The 27,257-nt window shown below is 41.8% G+C and overlaps 2 protein-coding genes across 13 annotated transcripts in view; one reads left to right on the plus strand and one right to left on the minus strand.

The window, feature by feature from the left end:
* Positions 1-27,257, plus strand: part of MAPKBP1 (mitogen-activated protein kinase binding protein 1) — a 529,170-nt gene that overhangs the window by 296,960 nt on the left and 204,953 nt on the right. The gene's annotated exons all lie outside the window — the stretch shown is intronic.
* LOC103826981 (cytosolic phospholipase A2 epsilon-like) overlaps positions 2,394-27,257 on the minus strand; it is a 37,919-nt gene continuing 13,055 nt past the window's right edge. For 7 of the 12 annotated variants that reach the window (XM_050975235.1, XM_050975231.1, XM_018907636.2 and 4 more), the window contains 18 exons: positions 20,663-20,799; positions 19,760-19,888; positions 19,060-19,100; positions 18,458-18,500; positions 17,937-18,000; positions 16,821-16,990; positions 16,605-16,697; positions 15,822-15,859; positions 14,511-14,646; positions 12,953-13,089; positions 12,418-12,643; positions 10,672-10,786; positions 10,107-10,244; positions 9,161-9,268; positions 7,939-8,127; positions 6,985-7,151; positions 6,058-6,244; positions 2,395-3,215 (listed from right to left, as the gene is read on the minus strand). In XM_050975235.1, the coding sequence (XP_050831192.1) occupies positions 2,905-3,215; positions 6,058-6,244; positions 6,985-7,151; positions 7,939-8,127; positions 9,161-9,268; positions 10,107-10,244; positions 10,672-10,786; positions 12,418-12,643; positions 12,953-13,089; positions 14,511-14,646; positions 15,822-15,859; positions 16,605-16,697; positions 16,821-16,990; positions 17,937-18,000; positions 18,458-18,500; positions 19,060-19,100; positions 19,760-19,888; positions 20,663-20,799 (2,429 nt within the window). In that variant the 3' untranslated portion in view covers positions 2,395-2,904. Of the gene's footprint in view, positions 3,216-6,057; positions 6,245-6,984; positions 7,152-7,938; positions 8,128-9,160; positions 9,269-10,106; positions 10,245-10,671; positions 10,787-12,417; positions 12,644-12,952; positions 13,090-14,510; positions 14,647-15,821; positions 15,860-16,604; positions 16,698-16,820; positions 16,991-17,936; positions 18,001-18,457; positions 18,501-19,059; positions 19,101-19,759; positions 19,889-20,662; positions 20,800-27,257 lie in introns of all 12 variants that reach the window. The other 5 variants (XM_050975230.1, XM_030240610.2, XM_050975229.1 and 2 more) reach the window with 2 other exon arrangements.

Below are 27,257 nucleotides of genomic sequence, written 5' to 3' on the forward strand. Positions count from 1 at the left end.
GACAATAAAGTTTGTGCTCACTAACTAAAAAAAACCTTTGGGATCTCAGTTAAAAGAAAAGAAGTGGATTTTTTTGCTAAAACTGTGTTTAAACACTCTATTACAAATGTGCCCTTCAGAGCATCCACATCACTTAAATCCCCTTTTGCTAGTCCAGCACATCTACTGTTTAACATTTTTATCTATGTGCCTTTCTTCATCCTCATTTCCATATTGAATGCTGCATTTTCTCTATATGCTCCAGGTCTTTTCTAAATACATCAGCAGGTTTAGATGTGCTCTTCTCATCTCCTTCCTCTCTATGCTGTTCCTCAAAGAACAGATGTTAGACTTTAGCAATGCTCAGTTCTGGGCATTTAACCGCTTTGCCTTTTCTTGGTTCCTTGCTTTGCATTATATTTAGGGCTGTGCATATATTTTGCAACTCTCTTGTTGCAATTTCCATGCTGAGTCCAAAGATTTTATACCATTTCACATAGGGTCTTGCTGACTGGTTTCCTCCATTTTTAAACTCTCCTTTTCATAGTTTGGTTTTGTATTCCTTTAATTGTCATTCATTCTCTCTATGGCTCAATTAATAGGTAATTAAGTTATCATTGTAGTTACTTACACCTTCTCTATTTTACTTCAGTAATTTCTTTTAAATTAGTCTTGTATCACCACATCTTTAGAGGTCTGACTGCTCCTAATTATTAATTATCTGCAAAAATATCTGAGCTGTGGAAAACCTAAGTACTGCAGTGTGGAGTGAGGTTCCTTTCCCCCTTGTCTGTGGTGCTAAATCCAGTCTTTAGTGACTGGAGAAGCTTACATAGCTCACATACCTCACAGGGCAGGTATGACACTGCCTCAGACTGTCCTCTGAGTCTCTGGGAATTCATGATTCAGTGCAGGACTGAGGCAGATGCAGAGCCATTGTATTTTTTCAATCCCTAAAAATTTTCCAGTGAGTGCCTCAAACAGTTTTTTGAATGCATAAAACTTTTTCAACAAGAAAAGTTAATTACATGTGTGCAGAACTACCTCACTCTGTTTAAACCTGCTGTTCACTAGTTTCGTCTGATCCTCTCTGGGTCTTGTGATAGAAGAGACATGCACTGACTTCATGCATCTCTCTCTTCTCTGTCTTTCACTCCTCCTGTTCTTTTTCTAGCTATTTGTACCTTGTGTGGAAGCAGTTCCACCTCCTTAATCAGGCCAGACATTTTCCTCTGTATTCTTGTTGAACATAGGAAACTGAGATACTGAGTAATTATTCCATGCAAGATTTTTGAAATGGGGTAAAGTGCTCATGGTTCTCCATGACCCTTTCGTGTCTGCTGAAAGCAGCAGGAAGGGCAGGGAAGTGTTTGCACTCACACACCTTGTTCTGCTTGTCTTCAGACTTCCTGCCTAGATGCTTCCTGCTGTTGGTGAAATAATTTTTGCCCTTCAGACAATAAAGCTCTAACTGTATATGGGAACCTGGGAGCGCTTCCAAATTCCCAGGTCTGGCTGTGCCCTCTGCCTACATCCTGTCCCATACTATGATGAGATCCAGCATTCACCAGCATGACTGCTGATGCAGTCTTGTTTGCTCTCTTGTTTCCATGGGAGATAAACTCTGGGCATACAGTGCAGGAGCTCTCTGGGCTCCTGTAGCATGCAGCTAAGTGTTCACTGCCCTAAGTGGCAAACAGAGGGGTTACATCTCTGTGCACCACCCAGGAGGAGACCCTCAACCTTGAGACCAAAGGAATTTGTCAGACTTCCATTTCTGGCCCACAATAACAGGATTTCTTGACAAATAACACTGCAGCAGAATTCAGGAGTGGGGAAGCCTGTAGTAAACATGGGCTTGTGGATACAAGATGTCTAATAAATAAAACTATAGCATTGATTTAAAAAAATTAGAAGAAGAATAAATGTAGACTTTTACAGATTCCATCTACCAAAAACCCAGACTGCTTGCTGGAAAAGAGATGTGTTAGTCTCACAACCAAAGCATCAGAAGGTTGAAAGTTGATGCTCTGTTAACTTCATTTGCTATACTCTACAGCAAGTTAAAAAAAATCATATTTGCATGAGTGATATTAGGCACACAAGTTCAGTTTTGCTTTGTCTGTGTTTATGTAATAGTCTCAAACATTTTAATATTATCAATAATAAAGAATGTTTGGTATTATCAATAGTATTTAAATCCAGCTTGCTAAAACAAATTAACATGAGTTGGTTCTTGTATAAATGGGTCTTAGTTTTAATCCTAAACTCAAGGGGTCCCAGAATCTTGCACAAGCTTACATCTAGGTCTGGAGCAGGTACACGTTTTTCTTCAGTAATTCTTCAGCAGCTATGAAATGTCTGCCTGTTTTCTTTGTATTGCTATTAGAGGAAGAAGCACCTAAAATAAGTGGCTGAAACATGTATTTGATAGGAAAACTATTTATTTGCTGTAACTCCTACTCAGAAGTAGTGGTTTATTATATATAAATTTAATATTTATTTACATTCACATAAAGATTTCTTAGTTCACAAACGGCTTCCTTGATTTCTTTTTAGAGACAATGGATTTTGTTCTCTGATGCATTTCTGGGCCAGCAGTCCTCTGTTTCTATAGCCCAGGTAGAACACAAACAGCCAGTGTAAACTTCCTTATGCTTCCTCGTCCGTGCAGTTTGGCCCGGCCTGGAAGGTCACTTGTGCAAGTACAGTGGAGCAGAGCCTCTCCTAGCCACGCTCCTGAGGTTGCCAACGAGGGAAGCACACGAGTTCATTAAGGAAGAGCTGTTTTTTTCAGTTTATTCCCTCCACTGACAGACAGGCTTAACATTTTTGATGACAACTGAAGAGTTATTCTTAGCGTTCTTTGGCTTGTCTTCACTTCCTAATAAAATTCCTTTTCTTCTTCATCAATAGGACTCTCCTTTATTTCATGCTCCCTGGTGCTGGGCAGCCAGCCAAGTGCTGGGTTCCCTCTCTGGCAGGCACACACATGCCATGGCCATCGGGTGGTTTTTGCAGCGCTTGCTCTTTCTTGAGCTGCTTTTTCCGCTCCACAGCTGTGCGCAAGGCCTGAAGAATCAAATCTTTGTTGTTCTGGACGTTGTAGTAACTTAGGTTCACCAGTTTGTCAAAATTTTCCTCTGAATAGCTCAGATTGTTTATGTAATATGGGCCACAGGCATTGGTAACATCAACCTCACCCTCTGCCATCTCGGAGGGACTGCGCTTCACACCTAGCAGACAAGCAATGGCTCCGTTAATTTGCAGAAAACAATCAGGGTCTGGGTGTTTCTCAGGCATGCACAAATAGTGGATCACAAACCTAAACTAAATCAGTTTTTTGCTTGACTCTGCACCAATGGGACATGGCATATAAGCAGGCTGAGCTTCTATCTATCTATCTGCTAATACATAGAATAAATAGATTCTCGGAAGGGAGGAGGTCAATTAATTTTGTTGGATTCTGAATTTGAAGATTACTGGATTCCAGTATGTGCCTTTGACTGCTAAAGGACAGCTGAAGATCCCACCAGTGGGGCAGAGACCCAAGGAGGTGGAGATCCACTGCTGTGTGTTATCCTGTAATTTCATGTCACAGTTTCACCCCAGCTAGCAGCTAAGTGACACAGATGCTTGCTCAGTACACCCTGACCAGGGGGTGGGGAGAGAACCAGAAGAGCAAAGGGAGAAGATGTGGGTGGAGATAAAGGTGGTTTATTGGGACAAAAAAGGAAGAGCAACATAATTTTCATTCCAGATCCCAAACAAGCACTATACCAGCTGCTAGGAAGAAAATTAACTCTTTCCCAGATCAAATCAGGGTCACATATGTTTTTATGCTTTCTCATCATTTCCACAGACCCTTTGGTTTTCTAACAGCTGGCATGAGGGAAAGAGAGCATTACCAACCCAGAAATGGTAGGTAATACTGTCAGAGAGAGTATCAGAAACATGAGAATTTTCCTGTCAGCCTCCAGAGAGACCATCACATTGCCAAGAGGTGTTACTGTAGGAAACAAGCACCCTCCACAGTCACAGATACCTGCACCACCCGAGCCATGGCAGGGGAGTAGGCACTGGGAAAAGTCAGCATCTCCCTGAGAGTACCTCATGCATTTGGGGAATCTTCTCTACCAACATGGAGCTAACAACATCCATCTGATTTGCCTTGAAGGGTCTCTCAGTGTCCAGTAGATGTACTCCTCTCAGCTTTGCAGACAGGGTTACCGTGAACTGGTGCCACCCAACTGAAGCAGTGTCCCACAGAGAATTCCCTTTCTACTTGATTATGGAATAGCCTAACAGCGCAGAAGTCAAGCAGTTTGAATATGTCAGTTTTACTTGTTCACTGCCCAGACTCTAAATTCCCCTTCTGAACACCTGATGGATGAGCTGCCTATGGAAAACCTGCCCATTCATGAGACTGTACTAAAACTTCACATGCTGTACAAAATAGATCTGGGCTAGTCCTGGTACTGAAGCACCATAACTTAAGCTGATCTCTGCCTGTCACTAACAAAAGGCAGATATCCTTTTCCAGCCTCACAGGACCTTCTGCAGCATCCATCCTGCTGCTGTGGGGGCCAGGTCTCAGCTGCAAGGTGTCAGTCCTCCCAGAAAACCTGCCAGCACAGAGCCCTTTCATGCCAGCTCAGCTGACACTTTGCTCGAGGGGGTGTGACGAGGACCCCTTCTTTCTCTTCCTGTTTAGTCTCATCTTGCAGCTGCCAGCTGAACTGGTTGGGCAGCACAAGCTTGCCTCAGGTGTATGCAATATGCAGATATTGTGCAGGTCTTCAAATGAATTTTCTTCATACCCAGCAACACCCCTTTTCAGACTTGCTGATAATTTATGTTGACATTTAACATCTGCACATCATCAGATGTACACCTGATAGTAGATAACTGACTTAGGCTGGGCATCTCTCATTTCTGGAAATTAGTGAGGGGAAGAAGGCCAGCAAACTCCCTCACAGAGCAATATACAAGAGCAGTTCAGTATAGAAGAGCAGTACAGAAGCTAAATCTCAGTCCTCCTTCTACTTCTTTCTTCTTTTTTCCTTGCTTTAATTCTCTCTACAAAAGGCAACTGCAGAGAGCAACTTTTGGGCTATCTCATCAGTGGTGAGAGCTGGAGTAGAATGGTCTGTGTACTTGCATAAATACCCTTAGTCTGTTTGAATCCTGTTCAAAACCACAGTTGTACACCTCAAATGTGCAATGAACTCAATTGCCAACACAAAAGTGCCATATTATTTTTTACAACTTACTCAATATAAAAGGATAAGGTACAACTGGGATAAGATACAACTGGGACAGTAGCTTCTGCCTTTGTTTTGGTTTTAAATTGAACGTGCCATGTACTAACATAGAACTTCTGGCTTGCAAGTACACTGTGGGGCTTTGAAGTGAACTCACAATCTGAGTTAGGAATTTTAGCATCTGGAGAAGGAGTAACTGAGACTTTGGTAGCAAGAGAATGCTATGGCATGTAGGATATGGTACCAGGACTTGGAATTCATCTGTTTAGAAGTGACTGGCAATGTTGCTATTGACACTCTTTGAATTTCAAAGGGAACAGACACTGTTGGAATGGCCCAGTGTTGTACTTTCATCACTTCACTGTTACATTTTCATCACTTTGCTACTTCATACTTTTGTTTTCAAGGTTATCTGCCTAACTGTAAGCCTGGAAATTATTTTAAACAATGAAATCCTTAGACTCCTTGGAGCATTCTCTAACAGGAGAGGATGACAAGTATGAGAGGAAATTACCCCTGCTAATTTCTGCTACTGCAGATAAACAAAATATTGTTTTCCTCAATTAACTACAATCTGCTTATAAAAAGACCAAAAAAATCTGAAAAGGTAAATATGTTCCAAAGGCTAATCACACACGCTTCTCTACTATCCAGGAAAAATCACATATTTAAAGTGTTTTGATATTATTCATATCTAAGCAAAGAGAGTTAAAGTCTGTTATTACAGTGTGACCTGAAAACCAGATATTATCCAGTATAAAAGGGGAAGAAAGTGGCCACTGGCTGTTAATGTGACAGGTAACTGTTAACTCACCAGGCGCTTTGTACTCCCTGAAGGTGTCATTTACTAGAGGGAAAAATATCACAATAGGAGTTTCTGGGCTCTCTTTGTCACCAACAATGTAGCATTCCTTCAGATGTGGAGTTTCCTGATCATCTGGCACCTTTGTAGGAAAAGGAATTCCCTGTTTCGCGAAGTATTTAGAGGCATCTTTCAGGGGCTTGAAATAGGAAAAATAGGAAAAGAAAACAAAGGAAAACATCAGGACACATGGGAAGAACTTTGAATTTGACCAAAATCTAATTTCACTGGGAATATTTGTGGGGCAAGGGACAGGTTCTGACAGATTATGGTACACATCCAATTTAGGTGTATGTTGAGGTTGTTGTGGAGCCAAGCCTTAGAAGGCCAGAGTTAAGTGAGATGGATCTGAGTCCACATGTCTCTGAAAATCTACATTGGCTATTTTCACATTTCATTATGAAGAAGTTGCCTTTAGACAACATTTTTTTCCTAAGGAATTTAACATTCCTAAATGCAAACTGTTGTTGCATTTATTTGCATATCTGGTCTTCTGCCTCAAACCCTTCTATTGTTGCAGTTATATTGTTCTGAAGATTCATTTTCCCTTGCACAGGAATATGCATGATTGCATTGAGAAATATTAGGCAATGTTTAAAGGCAATTAGCTTCATTCATTCTACTTCTGACTGCCTTCAAATCAGCTAAAGCCACTTCTGTGTAAAATGGGCAGGTATAGTTTACTGAATGATTAGTTCCTGATAACATTTGTACTGTTCCGTAAAGACATGTGACCCCCAGTTAACAGTGAACTGTTTCCTTATCAACACATCCCAGATATTGGGGAAAAACAAAAGTTTCTATGAGTAGAGGATCAGCCATTCTGGGAATTCAGTGATGAAACAGAGAAGTCAGTGAAGAAAAATGTGCAAGACTCACCCCTGTCTGTGAACCTGAGCTGTAGTTGAAATGCAAGATGACATCCACTTTCCTTTCTGGCCTCATAAGGGGTGGGTAACTGGTAGCAAAGGCAAATGCAGTATCAATCAAGATGAGGTAGTCTGTTGCTGTTGTCAGGTGGTTGGGCTGGGAGTCCAGCTCACAGTCTAGGAGAGAAGCAGGTTTTATCAGAGAAAGTGCCCAGTGCAAGGGAAGTGCTGAGGAAAGTCTGTTGTTAACAAAAAGGGACTTCAACTTTTCTTGGGTCCTAGACCCACCTATATAGCTGATGGCTGCAGTTCAGTCATTTCTCAGTTCCTCATATGGCTTCCTCTTTTCACTCTTTACTCTGCAGTTTCTTTGGCTTTCCTCTGACTAAAAGGGATTAACTTGGGGCTCAGAAGAATAGACTTAATTCATCTTGTGTGTGACTCTGACCAGGTTGATGTGGTTTTTTTGTTCTCTTTTTTTTTTTTTTTCCCTGTTAATATGAAACAAATTTAAATGGCACCTTGCTCTCTCAACACAGAAAAAAGACTAAATATGTTGGGTGCCTTGCTCACTATGAGAACTGGCACACAGCTACAATTTTACATGGAATATCTGGTGCCAGACTGAACAAAAAAATTCCCTACCTGGATGACAGGGAATACTGCTACAAAGGTTATATCTTACTTAGAAGTAAAAATGTAACAGGAAACAAAGCTCCCTGCCACATCCCTTGAGCATGGCTGACTAATTGGGACTCTTCTCACCTATCAGTTGTGAGCCTTTATGATTTTTTTAAAGAACTTAGTTTGAAGCCTCTCCTAATTTTAGCTTCCAGAGGCAAACAGCATCAAATACTATCAGAACGAAACAAAAAAGCAGTTAGCTTGATAACTTTTTAAGTATTGGTTCTTTTTTACAAGGATGGTTTAAACTATAACTCAAAGCAGGGTGTTGTTACCATACCTTTCCACTTGGAAAACTCGCTCTCTAGGTAGTTGTTGTTTATCTGGAGGCCTTTCAGGAAGTTATGGATTTCTGAGGCTGCTGGACGTAACATTGCAACATCTCGGAATATTTCTGAAAAGCTGTCAGGAGGACAAACCACTCGAGTATCCAGCTCGTTTGGTCTTGTGGGGAACAGAGCTCCATCATCTGCAGAAGAAAAAATAACAGCTTATATATGTGCTTTCACTGTTGAAATCAATCTGTGCAGTCATCTTTTAGTATAATATGTTTGGAAAATTTGGACTTCTTTCTCTTTTTACTTCCAGAATTTTCACAAACCTCGTGGGTTTTTTAGCTAAGCTTTGAAAAAATCCCTTTCTTCTTCTCATCTCTCAGTGATAAAGGCTTTGTACTGCAAAAGACTCCTCCTCACCAAGTAGATATTTCTTTGCTTTACTACGGTTTTATCCATTAAAAATCTTGCACTTAACTGTGTCTTCCTTTGCTACTCCATGCCACATTTTCTCTCTCAGACACATAAAAAGCCACACAAAAACAATCTCTCAGCCACTCAAACACAACTAATGTTCCTCACTAGCAAATACAGAATCCTTGATTAAACAACCAGAAATTACTCCTTTGCAAGTGCTAGAAGATAAAATAAGCAAGCCTTTTTGAAATACTTCTCTTCCTTGTCATCTTCTCTTTGTAATGTGTTTGTCTTGAGTATTTCTCCTTGAAATCTGACCCTGCAGAACTTTCTTAATTCTGTATAATGTTTTGCAAATCTCATCCTTACGACTAGTTTGGAATGACTTCCAATAGTACTGAAGTTTGTGTCAATGTTTTGTAGACTCCAGAGATGCAAGGATGTTGTTTGCTGTCATTTCTCTGATGCTCCAACTTCTGAGAGAGGACTAGAACACTGTGGACTGCTATGTGAGCATCTTCCAACTACAGGGATATTTTTCTCTAGTTTTACCCTCCTGCTCAGAAAACATCTCATAAGAGGGCCATTGTCTCTTTTATTTTTCTGCAATGGATCCTGTGGGTTCTTTTCACATACAACTGAAATAATTGCCATATGTAATACATGGCATGAATTTCCTTCTGGTTTACATGTGGATAATGGAAATTCCTGAAGAGAATGTTTGACAGGGGCTTTGAAAAATTCAGTAAGAGAGTAGCAGCAAAGAGGGAGAAAAAAATAAAACAAAATAATCACATAAGAATAACTCACCTATGTCAGTAATTTTGTCTCGTGTCCATTTGTGCCAGAAGTCTTCTGAATTCACAGATATATACCAAGCATCCATGAGATTCAAGGAAAATACACTGCTCCAGATCCCTGTGGCATAGGATGTATTTGACAGAAAATAAATGGGGTGCAAAAGAATTTGATGTAAACTTCTCAAATAACTGTGTCACTGGACACTTCAGGGAACGGGGGCAGAAATGTCCCTGCATCATTCTAGAGAAGGTAGGAAGAAAGTGCCAAGGTGTAGAAAGGGGGTGGTGGCCTGAGAGCATTTCTGATCACAGAAGGGAAGACCTGGATCCTTACCAGAAACTGCAGCCAGGGACAGAGAGATTCTAAGTTGCTCCCTTACACTTCACCATTAGCTGTAGTCAAATCTCCACACAAGCAAAAAGTTTCAACTTCTCAGAAAAACCCCCTGAAACTTCCTTTTTCCTTTATGCAGTTGGTGGAAGTAGAAAGAGCAATGGGGCAAGAGATTGCTTTTGCAAAGGGAAGAAAGGTTTCCTTACTGCTTTCACTTTTTTATGCAAGAGGGGAAAAAAGATAAATATTACCACCTATTTGCACTCTGAAATGAAAATTTTATCTTAAGAATTAATCAGGGCTAGATGTGGCAGGAACTTTGTAGCATTTTAGTGACTCAGGCTGCAGAAGAAATGGATGGTTTAACTTAGCAGCAATGATACACAGCAACATTTGTTGCTGACAAATATATATATATATGTATTGTGAAGGTCTCGTGTCAGTAAGCATAACCACAGATGAAATCAATAAATCTGTTAAGATGAATGAGATCAGAGAGAATGAAAAATTCTGCAGATTGTGACCTGTTAATCAGTTCTGGTATTTTACTATATAATGCTCCTGGTAGATTTGTGCAGGAGCAGATTATATTATACTACTTTTTCCCAGAACAACAAATCACCTTCCAAAAAGCAGATTCTGGATTCTGGGACTTTCTTCATCAGGCGACCCATGAAGAACTCGCTGCCAAAATCTTCTGCAGGAATGAAGGCGCCATATTTTGGGAATCCTACCTCATAAGGGGTGAACTCCACCCATTCTAAAAGAAAAGGCATAAAACAGCCTGATTACAGCAGCAGAAGCATAGTTATTGGAATTAAACATGATATTGGCCAGGTTAAGGCAGACTGGTTTCTAATGAACACCCTTTGCAACAGCCATTTATTCATGTACATTTCACAGTAGTGAACATGCAGAACAAATTGTCCCCTTACAATTTCATGTCCACATAAACTTTTTGACAGTTTCTGTGCATAATGTGCACAGAAGTGCAGTGTCTTCTGCTGTCTTGCTTTTGATCCTGGATGCTGAATTATACGAAGGTCTTCAAAATATTTACTATTAAATTTCTCCTTTGAGGTGGATTAGCCTTCAGAGTATTTGTGCATTGAATCAATATCCTTATCTAATCTTAAATTGACCCCAATTGGGATTAAATATTAAATGCAATTCCGAAGTACTGTTACCTCTAAAATCCTGGTCGCTGATTTTATCCTTCACATTGAGAGAGAGGTAGATGGGCAGGGGGTTTTGACCCTGATTTAGTGCCTGCTGCTGATCTGTGAGCTTATGGCAGTCCTCCTGTTTTGAGAAATGACAGTAGCTGAGGACAGTTGGATGACACAAAGAGCCTGAGTTCTAACAATGCAGTGCATACATGACTCCAACTAGGACGCTCCCCAGTTGCTTAGTTTAGAAAGGTGCTGTCATCCCTATCCCTGCCCCTCCCTTGCCCCAACACTTCAGCACACAAATAATCCTAAATTCATATGTTAAAAGAATGTGGTAAGGAGAAAAGGCTGCTACCCACATTTTTTATTTCACAAAAAATGTCTGGGAATGTCGACAGGAAATATTTCATTATGAAAGAGTAAACCCCTCTCTGACTGGCCAGAAAAACACTTTTTCCTCAGACTGTGACAGAGACAAGGCTCATGCAGAGTTAGTGTTCAGCAAGCCTTGGTCCTTCTGCTGCAGAACTCAGGTAGGGTGGAAAGGGTGGGATGGTTTGGGAGCAGATCCAAGGTTGGTACATGTGCTCCTACAAGCAGAGCTGCAGGTCTGCAGGTGCTCCCCCTGTGCAGAGCAGCCCGTGGAAGGATGGCTGTGCCACCAGTGCCACCAGGCTTCCCTTGCGCTATTGTTGGCCAGGGGACAGGGCTCTGGGGACACTCCCAGCTCCCTGCTGAACACAACCCCAGGGAGTCTCTACCACTGTGCTATGACCAGGCAGTAGAAATGTGGCTGTGTGGGGTTAATCATATTACAGGGGAGATGTTTTCTCATTCTAAAGTATATGGCCTAGTGGGAAAGAAATATTCATAAAGATTAAATTAGAACACAGCTCTTGCTGGAAATGTTTGCAGGGGGATGTCTCAGAGGTACTGTCTTTGGGCTTGTGATTTTCCTTTGCCTTGCCTTATTGTGCAGCACTTTTGAAACAACAGCAGGATTTTCATTCAAATATTTACATGTGAATTCACAGGATCACAGAATGGTTGGGGTTGGAGGGGCCCTTAAAAATCCCTTAGTTCCAATCCCACTGCCATAGGCAGGGGCTCCTTCCACAAGACCAGGTTGTTCCCCATCCAACCTGGTCTTAAACACCTCCAGAGACAGAGGGTCTCTGGGAACCTGTTCCAGTGCCTCACTACCCTCATAGTGAAGAATTCTTCCTAATACCTTATCTAAACCTACCCTTCTTCATCTTAAGGTCATTCCCTCCTTGTCCTACCACTGCATGCCCTTGTTAATAGTCTCTCTCTAACCTTCTTGTGAGCCCCTTCTACATTCCGTGAGGAATAAGTTAAAAGAGGTTCATACTGTGAATTATCTGTTATTTCTCTTCATTCCCATCCTTTCTGTACCAGGAGTGATGTTAAGATCTGTATAATACAGCCAACAAGCACAATGAATGGTACTGCCAAGGCACATGCTTTAGGCATCTATATGAAAAACAAACATGCAAAAAACCCATTTTGCATAAGGGTGGTCAAACATTGGCGTGTGTTGCCCAGAGAATTTGTGGAGTCTTCAGCTGTGGAGATATTCAAAGCCCGCAGTGCAGGGTAGCTGGCCCTTTCTAATCCTGCTTGGACAAGATGAACTCCAGAGGTCCCTTCCAATCTCAACCAGTTTTTGATTTACTGCCTTTCCTCACTGCTGTAGTCACTAGATATTGAAATCTGAAGAAAAACGGGCTGTTACTGTACCTTATCATGTAACATGGCTTCAATGATGAGTCCCCACAGGTCTGTAAAACACAGCTGGTGTCCTTCCTGTTTCCTCTGGCACAACTCTTCCAAATAGTATTTCAGACGATCAGGGGCAAAACAAGTCACAAACTTATTTTTAAGTACATGCTTTCGGGCATCATTGAGGGTTTCCTTCAGATCCTTTTGGGACCAGTCAGGATCTTCATACAAGTTTGACATGGTCCTAAAAAAAAAACAAACCAAAAAACCCCAAAAGGAAAAGTTTGAGTTTTGAAGCAGAGCTTTGGGAATTTATGGAGGTTTGTATATTATCATCTTCATTTATGTGAAAAAAACACCATGAGTTTGGTACTATCCACATATTTAATTAATTGCAAATGTGAGAAAATACCCACTGAAAGAAACAACAACAACAACAACAAAAGCCACATTAGAAAAAGAAAGCCTTTTCTTGATAGTTAAGATCATACAACTCAAGATCACTCCTTGATGTCAATTATGGAAAATTCCTGTTTTTTTATCTTGGTCTTACCAAGTTGTTCCAGATAAACCAGTGATGTATGAGACACAGTCCAAGACATTCATTTCCTGCACGCTGAGGAGGTGAGCATACATGGCTGTCAGAGCTCTGGTTCCACCTCCTGTTGTCATGATTGCCACCACAGGTACCTGTTCAATCCCAGAATACATGCATTTAGTAACATGGCCTGAGACATCCCTGATTGGAAGGAGAAATTTACAGCACTGATAAAGTAGTGAAAACATGCCATCAACGTGAAGAATTAATAATGGGGCATGTAAGGAGTAAGAAATACTCCTTACATGCCCCATTTCATATTTTCCTCTGTCAAGCAGCTCTGCAATAGAACATGAAATCCATTATCACATTTTCAGTGCTCTGTTAGAAAACCATTAACACAGAGCAGCAAAAAATTAGAGGAAGTGGTACCTTCTTTCATCTGAATCAGATTATTATCAGACCAGAAAATTTCAGTGCTGTCTCACAATTTCCATGTGGGCAGTGATGACTTCTCTTTTCCTGAAGTTTGCTGAAACTATTGTACAGTTATTCTACAGACCATACTAGAAATGTCATGGCTGATGGATTTAAGAGCCCAGGACAATTCAAAAGCCCTGAAACCAGAGGTTGGTGATACCATTCCCTTTTAAAGCTTCTGGAGGGAAAGAGGAACCATGCTCACTCCACCTACCACATTTGTATACACAGTACTGGGTATGCAAGTGAGCTGCAATTCCTTGCTTCTGTGATCATACAGAAATCCAGGAACTGGCACTCTTAGAAGCAGAATTAATTCATAAACACAAATTGGCTTCTTTAACAGTAAGGACAGCTACTGTGCATTGGAGTGAATGAATGTCATATACAAACTGGAAGAATAGAGAGAGATTTTATGCTCTGCAGGGAAGTATGGGCTCAACATCTGAGGGGAAGGGAATGACCCATGGCTTAGTGCTGGCATTGAAAGGCAGAGTCTTGTGTCTGAAAGTCCAGCACTGCAAGAAAAGCTAGACACAGTTTAGGTCCAAACAAGAAAAATTTATCACGTCTGCATTTGCGTTTGGGCTTCACACTCCAGTCATAGGTGCATAATTAAAAAGAAGAGACACCTGATTTTCCCCTGCCTTAAAATTTCTGTTATCAGTCCTGTTGCTGAGCAAGATTAAGTCAGACTGGCAGCATGCTATGTTCACACAACAGGACCCTAAATGGTGGCACAAATGATACACAAAATAAAATCCAGTTTTAGCCATGAGGGAATGGAGTGCTGAATCCACTGTTCAGATCTGGCCAAAAAGAAACTTTGGCCTTGGCTCTGAGAGCACCAAGCCCTTCTCTATGTTATAGGGCAGACTGCTACTGAACACAAGGCTAGATCCTCTAGATTCAGGGCTTCAGGCTTTTTATTCATGTTTGTGATAGGTACTCATTTCTTCCCTAGAGAAAAGAAGTCAGCCACAGAGAAAATAACTCAGCTGTACACGAAACTACAGGGTTTCCAAAAAATTGTGACCAAAAATGCTATGTTTTGACACTTATCTGTGCAGAAAGCAGAGAATGTCTCAGATACCTCATCATCCTGCAAGTCCTCTTCCAGATGGAGAATGTCCTTCAAAGCAGCTGCAACCACCTTCTTCCTCTTGCAAAGGAAATCCTGCTCCTGGGCACACAGATCAAACCCCAGGCGCACGTCCAGGTCTTCCTGGCTGCAGCAAGGATCAGGTGTCATACATCACTTTTGTAGCCCAAGCCAGCATTCTAATTACTTTACTTCATAAATAGATATGCCTTCACTACCAGGTCTACATAGAGCAAAGGAGGAAGATATTAAATGCTCTGTTTTTTTCTTGGAGAAAAACAGTCCATCTGCCTTTGAACTGAAAGGAGTTTGTTTTTTCTCCCTGCCAAAGATGCCCGGAATTAAATACAGCTACAAATAGCAGCCGTTCTGTCTCAGACGTGAATCCAGAAGCCTGCAGAGGGCAGAGTTTCAAAGGTGGCTTTTAAAAGTTGGGAGAACTTCCACTGGTATCTGTGAAACGTCTGCTGAAGTTGTAGATTTACATGATCAGATGTTCTTCTGATGCTTGTAAGCATTACATTTGTGGTTTGAAAGCTGCTGTGAAAATCTTGCCCAGGCTTCTAAGGAAGAAGTTTTAAAATGATGGCTGTAAACTGTATGTGTATTTCATAGCATACTTACTGAAAATAAAGAGCATGATGGAAAAAGCACCTGCTTTTCTGGAAGTTCTCTTCTGTTACAATATGGAACATAAAGTAACATATTCATCTTATAAATTTTACTAAGGCTTGAACATTTTTCCAAAACATACAGTGTACTCCCTTGGTTTAGAAATAAGCAATCACTTCACTGAGTTTATTTGCATTTGTCTCTTTGAGTAGGCATTAAAACAATAAATGCAGATACATTTATTATTTCTTTTTTTCATATCTTAGAGTATCCAGCTATTCTGATTTCGATCTTTTAGTGGAAGAAAACAGTTAAAGAGACCTTTTGGGAAACAGAAATGTTTTTTCAATCAGTTTTGAAATGTTGCTTTCATTGAGAATCTGCATTTGGCAATAAATAGTAGAGGTATCAGGGTGTCTACAGTAGCCCTTGCCATGTAATATTGATTGCAGCACAGTATGAATAGAAAATTGGTGTGTTCTTTATAAAACCTTTTCCTAACTCCCTGTCCCATTACAAAAGCTCTATTGCCAAAAATATTTGCTTTATGTACTGAGTGTATTTTATTTTATGGTCTGAAATAAGGATGGACCAGCATTCAGGACAAAGGCAGTAGAAACAAAGGGATTGGAAATAGATTTACAACTATCTAAATACAAAGAACCAAGGGGAAAACAACAGGTGTCTTACCATTTTTTCACCTTAAGGAGCAAATCTAATTTTCTGTGCTGAAAATTGAAAAGGTAAGATGATGAATATTGATATTTTGTTTAGAATAGTCCCTTTCCCCCACTCAGACTGAGACACAGATCTTTTGGGTGATCAGAATACCTACAAAAATCTGAATCTCCAAAAACTGAGATCTCTTCTCAATATTTCAATAGTAACCAGAGATGTGCACTGATTCAATAGATAAGACTTTAGTACACCATCATCTGTAGTCCACAAGTTATCTCTCTCTTAAAACTCAGTGTAGCTTGCCTGGTACTAGTTAGCTACACAAATAAATACCAGAGGAGCTGCAGTGCTACAGCTCACCTCCCTGGAAGGATCCAGCACTGAAGATGGGTGTTGAGCCAGGGCCTCCCACATAACAGTGTCAGGTGCAAGGGGAAGCCCGAGAGGTTGAGCACCCCACACCTGTGGCTCAGGTTTGCTTCCTGGGCAGTGTGCCAGGGCTCACCACTCTGTCCCAGTGGCACCCAGTCACCTCCAGCCTGGTTAAGTACATGGACAGTACAAGGAGCATGAGCAACAGCTTAGATATTTTTCTTCTTCCCCCTTTTCCCATGAATTTCCCAGTTTATTTTGCTTCAAATAATTCATTTCACTATGCATTGCCCTAAGTTGGAGGGAGGTTAGAAAACAGCTGTCTCTGTAAAAAGAGAAGTGGCCCTTGGTTTCTGCTTCATTCAAATCAGAAAGAATTTTAAAAAGCTTGCAAAGGATTCCCTATGGACAGCAGGCACTCACCTCACCAACTACTTCCTGCTCGGAGGGAAGGGATTTCAGAGGGATTCTCAAGGGGACACTTCTCCTCCTTGGCCCACATGACATGCAAGCACACTGAAAAGGAAGGTGGAGTGCTTTTTGGTTAAAAGAGAAATGTTCTCCTCTTGCTCCCTAGTGACACATAAACGTCAGTCATAGAAGTGCCTGTGTTGTCTACCGTGTTCTGGGGTAACGTACAAAGGCTGGCAGCTTCCTCTTCTTTCTGAGGGCAACATCCAGGGAGGGCTGCTTGTATCTGGCATAGTGGAAGAAAGTGGGATCTGGGAGAGGGGAGCGGGAGTCACAGCCCACTGAAACTGTCCGAGTTTCTTCAAAGGATCCTCTCACTGTAAATGTGAGCTCATTCTCTAAAACAATGAGATAAAATGCATACACAAAGTTACTTTTAATTGTAAAAAAAGAGAGATGGGAAAAAAAGAGGCAAGCAAAAGGTAGCTTTGAGCAAATTCCTTCTCCTCTTCCTTTGTATTTGGAAAACTATCTTCTAAAAGTGATCCAAACCCCAAACATTTCAGGAGACTGTGTCATTATAGTGTGCTGAGCAAGGAGTCAGATGGGAATGTGACATGGATGGCACTAAATTTTAGATTGCTGCTTTTCTGTTGCCGTTTCATCATGACACAGTGAATACAACCAGGTACTTAGCACGGTAAATCATCTTCATCCCAGGCCAAATAATGAGCTGAAGAAGTTTTCAGTCCCCTAAAATAAGATCTGACTCTTATGAGCAGCAGATGACCCTATTTATATGAATAGTTCAGCTAATCCTGCCAGTGTGCATTATGCATGCTCTGAGATTGCCTACCAGATCCAGCCCCTCAGGGGATGTGGGCAGAGGAGCTTCTAGACTCTGAATCTTGACCAGGGTCAGGCAGGAGCCAGCTGCTGAGTGGCTAACCCCTGCAAAAAATGAGGTGTTTCTGTGCACATGTGTCAGCTGAAGTGACAGCCATCCTGAGCAAAGTTAACACTATATTACAACTATAATACCTGAGCAATTACATTCTTCAGGTTTTAGCAGTACTGCAGCACAGGTCTGCAGAATCTCAACATGGGTTTTAGATATCTTCTCTATAATCATCTGATTCTAGTTGTTTCTAGTCTGGCACAAGACTCCCCATGAAGTCAGAGCCCTGAACTGCTGCAAGACTGGGGGCATTCCCTACTGCAAATTTTCTACAAATCACCTTAAATGTGATCAATTAAAGCCTTAGTATTTTGCTGATGCAATGTCCAGGCCTTGTTAGAGACAGTAAAATCACCAATATTTATTTTAAGAAATAATAATCTTACCTGAAAAACGCTTCTTTTGCCTCCTGCTGTCCAAGTGAACTTCCAAACAGGCTTCTTCACGACACTACGGTGGGTGTGATGAGGACAGATTAGATAACTCACTAGATAATTATTATCTAATGAGTTATCTAATTAGATAGCTCATCCAGCCATCTCACCAGCAGTGCTGGCAGATGTTGAAAGGATCATTGTAGGAAAGGTCATTGCTTGAAGGGGGGAGGCCAGCTGTGTTGGACACTTTTGCCAGACACAGTGAATGTGAGAATTAATTTACTGTCACATGGGAGGATGGTGCTATGCTAAACACATTGTCATTTTCAATGGATGCAGACAAAACAAGGGAAAATTATAATAGTCAGAAGGCACTTCTAAGATCATGCTGTTCTCCTTAAAGATAAAGCTCCTAAGAGAAAGTTTCACTAAAGAATGAAGAGTTGCAATGTTTCCCTCACCGACATTATAGTCAGCTGTGGTAAGGAATGATGTGGGAAAAAATAGAAAAGAACAAAACATTATTTTACCACTATTGCCCCATTTGTGATGATGGTTTCGGGAGCACCCTGGCTGGAAAACAAGAAGAAATAATATGTATTTTATAAACAATATGTTCTGGATACTGTCCTGAGCAGGACACATTATTCTCTCTAAATTTTTATTACTATTTTTTTTTCATTACTCCTTGTGATTTCTGTAAGTATACTCCCTTGACACTAGATGCTACATAATGACCCATCAGAAATTATTAAATTGCTGTAAGGCACCTGGAAAGTCCTTGTAACAGCCTTAGCTGAGGCATGACACAAGTTGGGTAGCAGCATTCTCCTCAGCCATGACTTTCCCAGAGAACACTGCCCAGTAAATCTGCACACTTGCTGCAGTGGGGCTTGCCAGCCAACTTTGAACTATTTAAGTCAAAATTCTTAAGAGAAAGGCACAGAATTAAAAATTCTCAACTCTTCTCTGCATCATGGCATTTTCCCTTTCATATAAGGATTTTTTAATGCACATATATTAAGTTTGGAAAAATTTGTCTCTGGCTATTAAAGTGGTACTGGACCTACAAAAGGTTTCCCTGCACTAATGCATAACTCCAAGCTGCCAACAGTAAAGGGATTTTACTCACATTGTCTCCAGTACAAATTCAACTTCCAGCTCCTCCTTCCCCTGAAAATAAAAAAAAGAAGCTGTCTCAAGTAGCATGTGTAGAGGTTTTCAAAGTGACCTTAATTTTTGCAAGCACTGTGTCTTTTATATTTAATCAGTAAAAATATTCTGGTTTGCACTTGCTATTATCAGCATTAAATGACAGAGGCAGCTTTATCTTTCCCAAGGAACTCAGTTGTACTTGAAGAACGAAGGATGTTTGGTGGTTGCAAATCTCCCTGACAAACCTATTTCACACTTTCTTCTCTGCCAGCTTCCCTGTGCTGAACATGATATGCTAAGGCTTAGTGTTTAGGGAAATATTGTGGAAACAGGCCATTTCCCTGTGCTGGCATTGCTTTGGTTTTTATAGTCTTTGTGAGGATTAGATAATCTGTTATTTTCTATCAGATTATTGAAAGCACAAAGCTTCCCTAAAATTGCATCTGCTCTGGGGCTTGCAAATTTGTCCATGACCTGTGCCAAAGGAAACAAACAGGAATTTGAGAAGGCCCCCCCATTTTGTCACTGATGTGCAGTTTCCAGGAGGTCAATAAATTTTGCTACATCTTTACCACCAAGCTAGTCCTGGTGGTAAAACCAGAAGAGACAGTACACCTCTTTAATAGAGGGGAGAGAATGGACATCAAGCTGTGCTAAATGTCTGACCCAGCTCTTACCTCTGGGGGTAGTGGGAATGCTGTAAAAACTCTTTCCCCGAGGGGGATTTTAGCTACATCAAAAAGCACAATTGCGTGGTCATCATCATGAATGATGTCATCATCAGAAACAGTAATTTCCAGAACATTCTAGGAAAAGAAATGAAAAATATCCAATTCACTAGCATGTATGGCATACACGAAATATGACATTCTGCAGCTCTTCCAGGCTTAGTGTCTGCTCTATAGAGAGGAAACAGAAAGCAATTGATGAAAAAGTGTGAGAAGGGAGAGGAAGAAAGCAAGTATAAAGAACCAGGTCTTATCAATTAAAGCTGAACTGACATCTCTTTCGGGTCAGCTGTTATGCTTTTAAGTAGATCTCATAAAAAATGAGATCCATTTTAGGGAGGAATATGGATTACCAAAAGTCCTATATTGCTTCACATCAGCAGGGGCAATAGAGATAACTTCACATCAGTAATCACCCCTCTAGGTCCTTGGACCCTCTGCTTTCAGCTACCTGTTCACAGGTATTTGAGTGTAGTTCAATTATCAGCACCAAACTGAGTTAAGATCTTTATCATGTAAGAATTTGGCATCATGTCCTTTCAGAAAAAGATGTGTTTTTCTGTTACAGTGTAATTTTATATTTTCATTTCAGTTTTTCTGTGTTGTCACGGGTCCCATCAGCCTTCCCCAAGGAGGTCAGACTCTCATTACCCATATGTAAATAATAACAGCTATCTGCTAGGAGTAAATTGGATTCCAGCAAAGCCAGAATTGCTTTGCTTCAGCTTGTGTGGGGAATTTTAAGTAAACTCAGAAATGCACTAGAAGATATTTCTAGTTTAGGGGTTTTGGGCTAAACTGAAAGACACTGCATAGAGATTAGATGAAAAAGAGAGGTTTTGGGTTGCTTACCTTGACTTTTCCCTGTATCCGGAAGTAGAAAGTTTCATTCCACACAGGATTTCTGCAGTTTTTGATGGTTTTGGTGTGGAATATTTCATCTGAAGCTGTTGGCAACCAGAGCCTCACATAGCAATCAGACTGGCTTACTGTAGAAACATAGGCACAAAGTATCTGGCAGAGGAGGCATGATACAAGCAGTGGAGACATTTAAATGTTCTATGGTTTAAACATGGGTGAGAGGTGGCCAGTTCTTTCTGATAAACATTGGCCAAACCAGGAAGATAGAAATCACACAGCTGGATAAAATTAATTTGTTCTTCTCAACACTATTTTTAATAAGCAGTGTATTCAAACAATTATGCATCATCTTATATATTCAAAGAAAAAAAACAATCCTAGCTAGCAAATAGAGTAGTGTGTATATTCAGGAGTCTTGTATGGCTCCATATCAACAAAGTTTGGCAAGCAAAACCATGACAGAGGCAGCACAGTATTAACTTCAGACCCTGAGAGGGATTACTCATAAATTGTCTCTGTAGCAATTGAACTTTGTGAGAAACACCAAAAGAATCAGGTTTAAGTCTGATTCAGATAGCAGATGTCTGACATACCTGGTAATTAACTCTTTATGACAGAAAATTAATTACTCCTGTGACCTTGATCCTCGTCTCCCTAGGCGGGGTAGGAAGGGAGAGGCCTACCAGCAGTACAATTGCTGCTTCAGGAGCTCAGTAGGAGCTGGAGCCTTTTCCTGGTGTTTGCTGATGCTTGAAAGACCAGGAATCTAATTCCTACTTCACATTTCCTCCCAGGAAAAGAGTAGTGGCAGAAAGGGTTTGCATCTCGTGGATGGAGGGAGCGGAGTGAGGCTGCACTGGCTCTAAGTTACCATTTCCCATAGATCCTGAACCAAGTGAACACCAAAGAGATTCTCAGACCCTGGACAGGAGGTTTTCCAGGACTTTTCCAGTGGCAGCTGGAAGGGTTGATCCATCCTGTTCTGTAAACATAGGCTTTGGCCAGAGAAGAGGAGTCTGGTGCCATGGCAGTCAACAGAGAGACCCACCTCAAGAGCAGGGAGAAGAGCACCTGCTCTCTGTGAGCATCACAGAAGTGAGTTCATCCCCATGGCTGTGTTCAGAACTCATTGCTTTGGGATATTTTGCCTAAAACTAAGGTGTTGCCTGAATCCAGAGATGCTGTGACTGTGGCATCATCAGGGGAGGATGCCTGTCTATTAGGGAGATCCCCATGGAACACTTCATGCTGTATCCTGAAGGAATTTCTTGATGCTGTCAGGAGTTTTCTCTCCAGAAGGAAGTAGATTGCCTGTCTTTGAAATCATTACCACTGACAACAGAGTCTCAGATTTTAACATAATGGAGGTGACAGGATAAGATGTTGACTTTGGCAATTACCAGTACAGTCCTTAATTTACTAGCAGTGGGAGGGTTGTGCTTGTTGATCTGTCTGATAGCTGAAAGTCCTTCCCTCACTGACAGCCTGTGTTGTGCTCATCCTGATAAATGGTATCTGATCTACAGAGCCTGTGCAATAGCCAAGAACTAAATGTGGCTTCAGGGCACCTGGACCATCCCTCCTCTCAGTAATGCACACAAACTGCCAATCTCAAGCGTTTCAAAAACATGAATCCAGCATCCCCAAAACTGCCAAAGTGGATGAGGGGGGGATGTAATTCAGAAATTAACAATTCTGAACTGTTTTAAGACATAATTTCTCTCCCTTTTTGTTTCTAGCTATCCTAGGGTGTAGGAAGGAGATATTTCTATATTTTTGCTGTACTTGCGAAGGCACATTCTTTTCCTTTCCTTTCTTTTTGTTAAAGAAAGGTCTTGAAAACCAAAATACTTTGCCCTTATTTTAAATTGCTTTTTTTCATCACACACTGTAAAAAATAAGACATGTGGCAGAACTGAGAAAGCTGGCAGTGTGAAATCTCCCCAATAACCATGTATGGACAGCTGCAGCACTTATGAATGTCTTTTGTTACTGTTTCATCTGGAATTTACTGATTTTCTGGAGTGTTTTCTTTGACAAAATATCTTCATGAGGCTACTTTCTAAAATTACTGTTCAGTATGTATATTGATGTCATCATTATTTATGTAAAATCAGCTATTAAAAATTCTTTGTCAAATTGATGAAGTACAGGGTAGCTACTTGGAAAGAGAGATGGACTAAAAACTGGTTTAACTAGCAGGATCAAGTGCTTGTGGTTGGCAGCACCAAGTGCAGTTGGAGGCCAGTCTCTACTGGTGTCCCCAGAGGCTGTTTCACATCTGTGTTAACAGCGTCAGCGATGAGACAGAGCCCAGCTGCAGCAAGTTTGCAGGTGGAGCAGAGCTTGGGGGAGTGGCTGCCACACCAGAAGGCTGTGCTGCCACTCTGAAGGACCTGGCCAGGTGGGAGGACTGAGCCAATGTGAGCCTCATGAAATTCACCGAGGGAAATGCAAAGTCCTTCACAGGAGGAGGCAAAAGCCCAGCCCCAGGATGGGCTGAGGGCTGACCAGCAGCACTGCAGCTCTGCAGAAAAGCCTCTGCAGAGGCTGAGCAGAAGCCAGTGAGCTGTCCTGGTGGCAAGCGAGGCCAACAGCCTCCTGGCTGCATCAGGAGTGCTGCCAGCAGCTGGAAAGGCGGTCCTTCCTCTCTGCTCAGCACTGACAAGGACACATCCCTGGGTTTCCCAGCGCAAGAGAGGTAAGGATGTGCTGAAGTGAGCTGAGCAAAACAGTCCAAAAGAGAATGGGGGAATGGATCATCTTCTCTATGGGGAAAAGCTGGGACTCTTCAGCCTGAAGCAGAGAAGGCTTAGGGGTCTTATCAATTTGTGTAAATACCTGATCAGAGGAGAGGAAAATTAATAAGTCTGAGTCACACCCTCCTCCGTGGTGCCCAGTGAGAGGTAAATGGACACAAACCAATATGCAGGGAATCCCACTGAAACATGAGTAAAAATTTAATTTTTGCCATGACACTGTAAACACCACCACCAGACACTGTCACAGATTGCCCAGAAAGGTTGGGAAGTCTCTACCCTTGCAGATGTTCAAATCCCAAATGAATGTGGCTCTGAAAACCCTACTGAAGCCAATCCTGTTTATGGCAGGGGTCTGGACTACACAATCTCCAGAAGTGCCTTCACACCTCAGCCCCTTGGTGTGATTCTGCTGCAACAAGGCTAGTTGGTCACAGACAGATAAATTACACACTAGTGTTAGTAACTCCTGTGTGCACATTTGACCTTGAAGATGGGGTGAGGTGATGCCACTAGGACAAAGTACATTCTCTTCCTGTGAAGAAAGGGGACTACACCACATCTGGGTTTGCCACAATTCAGCTACAGTCCCTACCAATGTGGAGAGAGGTTATTGTTTTCCATAGGATTCCTGTGATTTTCTATGTTTTCCTTTAATTTTACAGACAGTATTCCCATGCTGTGGTTCTAACTGAGCTTATGTATTTCTGTAGAAGTGGCAGTTCACTTGAACTGAGGCTAAACTGGGAGATAAATAAAAAATAGCAGGATAGTTGAATGTCTGCTGAATACTAAGATAATTATGATACCATTATTATATGGCAGCCCTTGAAATGACTAATCACCTTGCATTGCTCTCTCTTGTCCCCCCCAAAAGCGTACAAGAGAGCTACTGAAAACCTTCCAGTTCATTCACTGCTACCTGAGAGCTAATACAAATAAATTCTATTTACATTTTCTTCTTGCTCCAGCTGTAATGCAGTTGCTGGGCTTTGTTAGCAGTTCCATGCCATGCCAGTGCACGTGTTGCAACTTCCCTGATGACATAATGTCACCTCATGTGAATGCTGAGACATCTGAACTCACAGCCTCTCTGAAAGTCAGCACTAAGTGAGCCTGGTGTCCTTTTCCAATTTGTAGCTTCTGATTCAAATTTTATGATGGTGAGACTGCTTTTCAACTCTGCCTTGGAGCTAAAGATCAGTTAAAAATACAAGACCAAAAGAAGTAGTTCAGAACTGCAGCTATGTGTGCTACTCTGTGAGAGCACAGTCCTTTGAGGTGTACCTGAGATGAACAGTCACATGCTAAAATCACTCATCTCCATCACAGGTAAGGAGAAAATTGCAGCACTGGAGAGCAAAGCATGTAAGAAAAACTAGTCTCATAGGAGCAATGAATGTGAACTACAAAATCCCATCTGTCCTGTTACTGCATTTCGTAACACCAAAACGAAGAAAAAATTTTCTCCTAGTGAAATATTCTTCACCTGCACAGACAGGTTCTCCCTGAATCCTAGTTTACTACAGTTCACCTAAGAGGAGGAGGAGAACTGCTCCCATTTCTCAATTGCTGGACATGATCTTTGGGAACATTTTCCCTCACCAGCTTAGGACAATACAAGCAGTATTGAGGATTTACCTCCTACTGCTGTCTGAGAGGGGATTTGGACTCAGCTAAGAGCTCTACCAGTATCTTGGTGCAAAACTATTTTGTAAGCACTATATTGCTCTCTGTGGCTTACTTGTGGAAATAACAAAAGCTCCTAGGTGAACTGTGCCTAATCAGTGATGTCTTTGACCAGGGATAAACAGAGTCCCCTTGTGAGTGAGCCCTTTACCCAGTCCAGCCCTTTAAGTCCAGGGGCCAAGTAGGATTTTCTCCCTGGAGCAGGTTCAGGGGGTGCAGTACCTGCTGCAGTCCCAGCTCAAAGTTTCATACCCTGGGTCACCTTCTGCACCACTATGCTCCCACTGGCACCACTTGCTTTCCTGGGACAGGGCCATTTGTATCACCTGCACTAGCTGTAATCTCCCTAATTTTTTTTTTCCTGCTTATTTTCTGCAGCAAAAATAACCCTTAATGTCTCTGGAGAATGACTCTGATTTGCAAAGGTTCCAAGTGTACTGTTGCAGAACTGACTCATTTCCTCTGAAGGGATAATATAAAAGCTTCTACAAAATAATTTCATAAGACCTTAGAGGACAAAGTCTCTGATCTCCTCTTTTATAAATATGTGAGATCTCTCTTCATTCAAAGAGGAAAAACCAAAGGAAGATCTGAAAACAGAAGGAAGAGTTGAAGGAGAGGAGTGATTGTTCTGACAGCTAAGACTAACAGGTTTCACGGCTGAGAAGGTTTCCACATTGCCTGTTTTCTACAGTAAAAAATATACTGGATTGCAGTCACATTTCAGCCCAACATTAACTTTCCTACCTCAGCTCTGACAGCCTCTTGATCTGGCAAGACTTCTCTCAGGGATGTTACTATGTCCCAGAAAAAAAAGCACCTGTCAACCTGAAGGTCATTCCAGGTAATTTCTTACTGGGACACAGAGCTCAAATTCACCCCAGCAGTCCAGGAAGAGCATTGCAAACACTCAGCACCACTGAGGGTCGAGCCAGACCTGACACCACCACTCTTCACCTCATCTGTGCTAACGAGCCTGAACAGGCACTCCAACAGCAGAGCTTATCTCTTGGAATGTGGAATCAGCTGGTACCCATGTAGGCTGCCACAGCCTCAGACAGGAGGACTGTCACAGAGACCTCTTCACTCAGGTCTGCAGGATTAGGTGAGATCCAGGGGAGCCCAGCAGAGTTTTGCTCTTTCACATGGCACTAAGTAGTGCTGGAGAGATGATGTAACTGCAGGTCTGTTCACCTGTGCTAAGGATCTGGAAGAAGTTTGCTTCCACTTCTGTTACCTCAGGGCAAATCCCCTCTCTTGGAGCCTGGGCTTCAGGCATGCCAGAAGAGGCAGATGCCCTCACTGATCCTCTGCCTGTCTGTGGAGCAGGTGTCAGCTTCAGCCACGGGGTTTAGAGGCTGCCATAGGACAAACAAACACTAATGAGGGTGAAAACGGGCCAGGCTGGGAGCTTGGTGCAGCTCTGTGTGGCCACCCAATAACTCACTTGTTTAAGGAGAAAAGCTGGAAGGTGTTGGAGAGTCTGTGCCACCATGGTCCTCCTCTGCCACCACCCAGCTCCTTTTCCTTTCTTTTGGGAAACACTGGAAGGGGTATCATCAGCAAGACAAGAAGCTAATAGACTATTTTCCCTGCCATCTCATCCTGACCAGAAATTCCTCCCACATTTGGGGAGCTCTGTACAAGTGACACCTTGAATAGAATTAGGAAACATGAGCTGTTGTAAAAGCACTAGCGCTGACTTCCAGCTGAGAAGGAGCAAATGGACACCCCAATGACCTAAAAAGTCATTGTTTTACCAAAGGCTGCAGGCAGTCTTGGACTGAGGAGGGGAATACCACTGAAAATAGGCACCAGACTGCAAGAGACTCAAACTTTAATGGAATTTATTCCTTTCTAGTCCCCATACCACCTTCTGCACAGAGCACTGGAGCCTGGTGATGACACTCAGTGCCTGCAGGGGAGCAGGATGAGTGTAGGTGATCTTATCTGGGTGCCTTTCTCTCCAGTGCCCACAGTGAGATCAGGGAGTGCCAGAAATGTTTGAGTCTGACCCATAATTACTAATTGGCATAAAGGTTAGTTAGGAGTACAGTGCAAAATAATTAGCCCAGGTCTGTCAAGAGCATTTGCATGGTAAGATGAGACAAGACAGAAACCAATTATTGGTAGCATGA

This window comes from Serinus canaria, chromosome 5 (genome assembly GCF_022539315.1).
Source record: "Serinus canaria isolate serCan28SL12 chromosome 5, serCan2020, whole genome shotgun sequence".
Lineage (NCBI taxonomy): Eukaryota > Metazoa > Chordata > Aves > Passeriformes > Fringillidae > Serinus > Serinus canaria.